Source organism: Thermothelomyces heterothallicus (genome assembly GCF_042370625.1).
Source record: "Thermothelomyces heterothallicus CBS 202.75 unplaced genomic scaffold P884_scaffold_1, whole genome shotgun sequence".
Taxonomy (NCBI): domain Eukaryota; kingdom Fungi; phylum Ascomycota; class Sordariomycetes; order Sordariales; family Chaetomiaceae; genus Thermothelomyces; species Thermothelomyces heterothallicus.
The window spans coordinates 885,345-892,875 of NW_027192562.1; the positions used below are offsets into that span (position 1 = coordinate 885,345).

The 7,531-nt window shown below is 58.2% G+C and overlaps 2 protein-coding genes across 2 annotated transcripts; one reads left to right on the forward strand and one right to left on the reverse strand.

Annotated features, from left to right (window-relative positions):
- Nucleotides 1-295: 295 nt before the first annotated feature.
- On the forward strand, nt 296-1,588 carry P884DRAFT_188475 (uncharacterized protein; the record flags this gene model as incomplete). Its single annotated transcript, XM_069437364.1, has 2 exons — nt 296-337; nt 425-1,588. The coding sequence occupies 2 exons, from the start codon at nt 296-298 to the stop codon at nt 1,586-1,588; spliced, it is 1,206 nt and encodes a 401-aa protein (XP_069301563.1).
- Nucleotides 1,589-5,011: 3,423 nt separating this feature from the next.
- On the reverse strand, nt 5,012-6,213 carry P884DRAFT_273905 (uncharacterized protein; the record flags this gene model as incomplete). Its single annotated transcript, XM_069442646.1, has 2 exons — nt 5,012-6,024; nt 6,090-6,213. The coding sequence occupies 2 exons, from the start codon at nt 6,211-6,213 to the stop codon at nt 5,012-5,014; spliced, it is 1,137 nt and encodes a 378-aa protein (XP_069301564.1).
- Between the last annotated feature and the right edge of the window lie 1,318 nt (nt 6,214-7,531).

The following is a 7,531-nucleotide window of genomic DNA, read 5'->3' on the forward strand; positions in this document are numbered from 1 at the left end:
GCGGGAACCGGATTTTTTTTGCATTTTTTTCGCGGCCTAGTTAGTTATCCCGAATTTTCGGCCATCCGGAGCTGCTGCTTGACCCATCCCGATAAGCGATTCCCGACGTCGTGCTGCGAACATTGCCGCTACTGCTGCTGCTGCTGCCGCCGCCGCCGCCGCCGCCCGAGCCGAGTCCACCAACCTCGCTCGCGGCTCAAGTCTAGTAGTTTTTATTTTTTTTCCTTATTTTTGGTCTCATTGCGTAGAGAAGAGGCATCATCATTATCGCGGCCAAACAACCGCAATTTGTTCCATGGCGAAGAGCCGGGGCCTGGTGCGACACGCGGTCAAGGCCGTGAAGCAGCAGAACAAGGCGAAGAGCAACTCGCAGGGAACGCCCTCGTCGAAGCCCGGCACGGTACGCGGAGCTCCGACAGCCAAGAAGCAGAAGACGGGCCATCAGGACGAGATCAAGGGCAGTAACAAGAAGAACAAGACTGCAAATGGCCGCCAGCAGAAGAATCAACAACCCACCATCCCCTTCGCCCCCTCCGACCGGATCCTCCTCGTCGGCGAGGGCGACCTCTCGTTCGCCGCGTCCCTCATCACCCACCATCACTGCACCAACGTGACCGCCACCGTCCTCGAACCCAATTTTGCCGAGCTCTCTGCCAAGTACCCGCACGTCTCGGCTAACACGGCCGTCATCGAGTCCCCCGACCACCCGAACTGCCGCCTCCTGTACGGCATCGACGCCCGCAAGCTGCCCCCCTTCACCTCCAGGCCCAACACCACCACCACCACCAACAAAAACAACCACAACAGGAGCAAGGGCAAGCCCGAGCACGAGCCCCCCGTCGGCGCCATGAAGCGTATCATCTTCAACTTCCCCCACACGGGCGGCAAGTCCAAGGACGTGAACCGGCAGGTGCGCTACAACCAGGAGCTGCTCGTCGACTTCTTCCGCCGCGCCCAGCTGTCCCTCGCGCCCGGCGGCACCATCATCGTCACCCTCTTCGAGGGCGAGCCGTACACGCTCTGGAACATCCGCGACCTGGCCCGCCACGCCGGCCTGCAGGTCGAGCGGAGCTTCCGCTTCGTCGCCGCCGCCTACCCCGGCTACGGCCACGCCCGCACCCTCGGCGTCGTCCGCAACCGGAGGGGCGAGGTGGCCACCTCGGCCTGGAAGGGTGAGGACCGCCCCGCCCGGAGCTACGTCTTTGTCCGCAAGGGCGAGACCTCCGACGAGGCCCCGGTGGGAGCCAAGAAGAGAAAGAGGGGCGGGGAGAGCAGTAGTGATGATGATGATGATGAGGATGACGAGGATGACGGAGGGGGCGAGGCGGGGGAGGACGAGGACGACAATGACAATGACAATGACAACGACAATGACGATGACGACGACAACAACAACAACAACCAGGAACGGGAGCAGGAGGGCGCCAGAGAGGGAGAAGGGTCAGAGGACAGCGATGAGGGGGCTGAGATTGAAGAGGAGGACAAGAAAGAGGAAGGTAACCAACAAGACGATAATGGAGCGAAGGACGACGACGAAGGGGACGAGGTCAAGCCTGACGCCGGGCAAGGTTTAAGCGACGGGGACTGAGACGCGGGCGTGTCTTCCCTTCAGGATCCCATTCTCAAACGCACCTCTCCCTTCTCAAGGCGTTCACATCAATGATCAGGGATTGAGAGTCCAGCCTCAGCACAGAGGGTAAAAGGGGAAGGCGGAGGGGAAGGGAAAAAGGGAGTGGGCAGTGGTTGGCTCGATTGAGCTGAGAGACGGATATGGGCCTCTATGTCCTTCCGCCAGCTTTCTACCCAAGCCAGGCCCACCAACGCGGCGACTGCTTGCCAGCCTGCCGTCCAACTCTTCCCCCGAAGGACCTTTACTCCTCACGGATATGCAATGATGCCGGGTCATCATGCCGCTTCCTAGATTTGCCGCAGCTGGTACTCCGCCGATTGGTAGAGAGTCGAGGCATCAATGGACTCGAACGTAGACTGACAAACGCGATATCACGGCGCAAACGGAGCACGGCCCGAGACCCAACTTCTCTTGCCGACCCTGCTCGGCATTCACGGTGGTTGGGTTGGGTTGGGTTGGGTTGGGCGGCAGGGTTTCCTTCAACAAACGCAACGCACAGGAGCTAAGTTACAGACAGGGCCCAAGGTTCGTTCTTTCAGCGAGCCCACACCAGCTGTGACTCGATATCACCGAGGCTCGTTTGACCTAGCCGCGAGAACAACGAGCGGGCTTGGCCCCCCGAGCGCTGTGGCGGATTCTTCCAACCAACTCCGATACGACAGAGGCAAATCATGATAGCGTAGTTAGTCTTGACTCCACCAAAAAATGAACCAACTTGCCTGTACGCTCAGCCCTGGCCATACTAGCCCGGTCCAAGCCTGAATGAAGGCTCCGCGGCTTCGTGTTGCGCAGCACGACCGCAATCACGGCCATGACGGCCTATGAAACATACATGAAGTCTTTCACCAGGGAATCTGGGGTTTCGGAAAAGCCGACAGTCGGCCACGGGAACTCCTGAGAGGTGACACAGGTCCAAGTGCAGGATCTCGAGGAGGACGAGAGTCCAAAGTATGCCACGTTACACGACCTCGAGATGTCGTGAAAAGACAAGGACGGTCAGGAGATATTGAGCACGGCCAACACGGTGCAACGCCCAGCACCGCCCGCCGTTTTCCGCGTCGACGACCGTTATCGCAAGATACAAAGAAGCTACCCGCCCCCTTACGACGGAGGAGACTATAGATACACCAGCACAGTGCAGCTACACAACCAACCCCCACCCCCCTTTCCCCCCCTCTTTTTAGCCTCCCTGACTGCCGTAGCCTCCTGCAAGTACCCGACCAACCCCACGTATATCTCATCCCCTCACAGATGTCACAAACTGCCAGACAGGGCAAGTGATCCGCCCGGCCCGACCCCGAACGATATAACCTACCCTCTCCACAGCTCCCCGCAGAGGGCAAACCTGCATTGCATTCCGCGTCGCCTCGGGCCTCTCTGGGCCTCTCTGGACCTTGGAAAAGCGACGGCAAAGCCTTGCGTCCGTCTGGCGATGGCCCACCATTGAGCCCAACGCATCGGCGACGGTCTCAAGTGATGTGCATATGCATATGCGCAGAGCCAAAAAAAAAAGAAAAAAAAGAAAAAAAAAAGGGGGGAGGGGGGAAGGATGTGCAACACCTTGTGATTGGCGCGGAGCACGTAGCGGCAGATCATGATAACGATACGTCCAACAACAAGTACCCAGTCAGGAAAAGAGGACCTAACTGGCACTCGATGGGGCCCTCGTCCGCCACCATGGGTTCTGCGTCAGGCAGATAGCACACAGGTTAGCGAGATGCCCGCGTCTGCCGCTACGCTGATGATCGGCTGCAAGTGCTCGTCCTGTTTGCTTCGCTGGCCGCAAGGCACTGCTGTTTCCCCCCCCCCCCCTCTCTTAGCCTCCAGATTCCGCGGGCCGAAACCATTCTGCAAAGCCATCATCGCTTCGCTCACCGGGTAATGCATGCCGACCTGTTTTGTTCCGCTCCCGCTCGAGGGGAGGACGCCTATCTGGAGGGTCTCGTGTGTGGGCGTAGGGTTCTCACGGATCACCCCCTTCTTCAACCTCCCCTCTCCCCCCTCTCTTTTTTTCTCCCAGCCGCCACACACTCTCACGCCCCCATATACGATGTGATGGCCTCCTGCTTCCGAGCGAAGAAGGCGGGCAACCGAGACGAGGACCGACCTCGGGAAGTGTCATGAGCGATGTCTAGGGAGGGCCGTTCTGGAGTGAGAATGAAGGGAGCTTACCCCATCATCACATGTTCCAACGCTCCAAGAGCATGACCGCGGCAAAGTATTTTGGGCCGTCTCGAAAGCAGAACGATGAACGGTAGGACCGTCCCGACAACTTGGCAGTTGGTGGGAGTGTGGAACCCGTGGATCGTTTTTTTTTTTTTTCTTTTTTCTTTTTTTTTTAATGTGTGTGATATTCTTTGATAGCAATCCGACTCTTCTAATCCGTACTATGTGATGTTCAAGTTCGACCTCCTCGGTGCACAACGAATTGTTTAACATACCGAGCTCATCTCGGCTCACACACCACCACCACCACCACCACCACCACCACCGCGGACTGGGTCCAACCTGTGATGAAATTATATTCCTCCACTCGGAGAGGATCAAAGCCAATGGACCAACCTCCCCGGCGAACCAAGCAGTAAAGACACTAACTAATAAAGCCACTAATAAAGCCACTACCCGGAAAAGCTGGCCGCCCGCCCAAAGGAAGTTCACCCTCGCCTCCGCAGCACCAACAATATTCGCAGACCAGGGCATATATGTATCCAACTTTGCAGCCCGTACAACAATATCGAGAAGTGAAAGAGTTCCCAGCACAATCTTCCAGTACTCTTTCGATGTTACTTGGCAAAGTGAACCGTCCCGGTAAGTCGGCAGACAGGACACGACACAAAACAGTCCAAAAGTGAGCAGCGGGAAGAATATGGAATAATGTCCACCGCCTGAAAGCTTCACGTAGTAAACAAAATAAAGGAAGAGGATGGAGGGAAAAAAACGCACGTAACGTAGCCGCCACCGAGATAAAGAGGTGAATCAATAAGATCGTAGCAGGGCATTGGAGAGAGAAAGGAGTCGAAGAAAACACAGCAAGTTTGAGGGTTGAACACGAAAAACGAGTTTCGCCGGCCAAGAGAAGAGACAAAATAGGAGGATAAAAAGGAACATCAGAGGAAAAAAAAAAGGAAAAAAAATAACAACCAGTCAGCATTTCCATCGCCAACCCTTCACTCTCCACCCTTTCTGCCCCTGCCGTTGGTTTATACTCCCCCATCCACCCGTCTAGCTTCCAAAAACAAAACCAAAAAAAAAGTAGAGAGATGATGATGACGGCCATGCAGCAGCAGCAGCAGCAGCAAGCAGCACCAGACCGATGCCTCTCGCCGCCCCGCACGACCATGACGGAGAGCTAAGCTGTCAAGCAACCTGCTGCGTATTGCACTACTGAAGAGAGACCTGGATGTTCCCGGGCCGGAACACGGCCTGATGCTGGGCCTGAGGGTTTTGCTGGTGCTGGTGCTGGTGCTGGTGCTGGTGCGCCCGGTGGTGAGAATGAGGGTGAGGGTGGTGGTGGTGCTGGCCGAGGGGGTCGAACGAGGCAGGCGTGGTGGCGGCGGCAGCAGCAGCATGGTGGTGATGTTGGTGGTGGTGTTCGTGGTACTGCTGCTGTTGCTGCTGCTGCCCTGCTGTCCCCGCTGCCGCTGCTACGTATGACGACGGCTGGACCATGAGCGGCGGCATGGGCATGGGGAGGGCTGGAAGGCCGCCGCCCTCACCGGCGTCGTGTCCGTGGTGCTGCTGCTGCTGCTGGTGATGCTGCTGGTGTTGCTGCTGGTGGTGAGGGTTTGGGGAGATACCGTGGACGAACGAGAAGAGCGGGGTGGTGGTGAAGGCATCCGGGGAGGCAGACGTGGCGGCGGTGGGCGTCTGTGGCCACGAAGTTGCGGCGTGGTGGTAGAGGGCTGGCGGCGACGGACTGCTGAACTCGACGCTCGTCGGGGTGAAGAGGGCGGAAGGGCGGCGGTTTGTGTCCTGGTGCTGATGGTGCGGGCCTGCGCCGGCGAGCATGTCCTGCATCTGCATAGCGGCCGTCGTCTGGGCGGCAGCAGCCAGGTTGTGGCTGTCCGGGTAGGCCGCGTACTGGTGGTCCGCGGCGACGTCGGAGGAGGGCAGCATGGCGGGCTCGCCGTACTGGTTGGCGCGCATCGGGAGGTCATTGAGGAACGGTGTGGGTTGGAACTGCGCAGCCAGGGTGTGAGCCGCGTTGCCACCCGGGGGGGAGGACAGCGGCGGAAGCAGCGGCATGGCAGCGGCCCGGGTCGGGGAGACGTGCGATATGGCCGAACCGGCGGGGCCGCTCTCGGCTTCCTCTTCGTCGTCCTCTTCCTCATCCAAGTCGAAACAGTGATTCATGACCATGTCATCCGCCGTCACGATCACCTGGGTGCTGGCATCTGTGGCAGCTGGTCAGCAGAAAGACGTGTTGCGGGGACTGCCAATAGGGGCCGGGGCGGCTCACCGATCTCGTTTCTCTTGTACCTTTCCTCCATCTTGGCAACCCGGAAGAGCTCCTTCAAGATCGGCTTCTTCTTTGCGTTCTTGGGCTTGTTGGGGTCGGCAAAGAACTCAGCGAGCGAATCCATGGCGGCAGCCTCGAGCCTGGCCACAGGGATCACTCCCAACTTCCGGATGCTCGGCGGTTGGGTCTCGGGGTCGATGATCAACCTCAAGATGTGCTTCAGAAGGTGGACGCGCTCTGTCTCTTCTGGTCAGATCTTCCCTCGTGATGGGGCCGCTCCAAAGCACAGACAGACAGACAGAGAGAGAGAGAGAGAGAGAGAGAGAGAGAGAGAGAGAGAGAGGCCGAACCTTTCTTCCACATATGGTCCGGCTCGACGTGCCGGGCTCGGTCTTTCTCACCAGGACCCCAGGGCTTGGGCCACCAGTCTGGAGCTGCGGCATCCCCCTTCACGTACGGGAAGTTGGCCTGCTTCTTAGGGGCGATGATCTTGACGAAGGCCTTGGCAACCTCTTTGCAAGCAGTCTGCTGGATGCACTTAAAGCCGCGGTCGTAGAAGTTCAGGACGGGCTCCGAGTCGCCGATGGCGAGGACCTTCTTCGAGTTCATGACGACGGGCGGAACCACGTCGTCCAATTGGCGCCGCGTCGTGCGCTGCTTCCTCGGCCGTTTCCTGCGGCTCGGTTCCGCCGGCCAGTGGTCCTCCACTGGAAGCGAGGTATGGATGGAATAACGGACATCGGTGTCATGTTCGTCCTCGTACACTTCCGCGACGCCATCCCCTATTTCTCACCAACCCCCCACCTCTATGTTAGCTTTCACGGGTGTAGGACCAGAGGCAAAATCCTCTGGGACTCACTCAGCGACGCTCCTTTCTGAAACTGCATAAACTTGTCTCTCCGAAACACCTTGAGGATGTCTTCTTCCGGTAAGGGGTTGGGCCCGGAAAAGTAGGCAAACCTTCCATCCCCTAAGCCGGCGGCGAGGAAGAAGCTCTCAAAAGGAATGCTGCAATGCTCTCGCAGCGCCCTAGCAACCGTCTGCGCGGCCGAAGGGTCAGTCAAACATCACAGTCTTGCCTCGTTCCGGCCTCGGGAGGGCAAAAAAAAAAAAAAAAAAAAAAAAAAAAGGCGCCCAACCCGGGGGTGGAAGGGACTTACCATGGGCGGAGAGCTTCCGGCTTCCGGTGGTGACTGGAGGTTATTGTCATTGCGGCCAGCGTCAGGGAAGAACCTACTTCCTTCCCACGGTCGGGAAAACGACGCATACCAGTCACTATTCGCAGTGACCATGATGCCAGCAGGCTAGGTCAGCGGTAGGCATATAGGGAAAAAAGAAAGTTGAAAAGGGGCCCCGCAAGGGCGAGTGGCGGTCTTCAGCGGCCGCGCGGCGTGAAGAGTGGTGAGAAGTCGGACAACCAGCGAAACACGAGAGGGATTCTT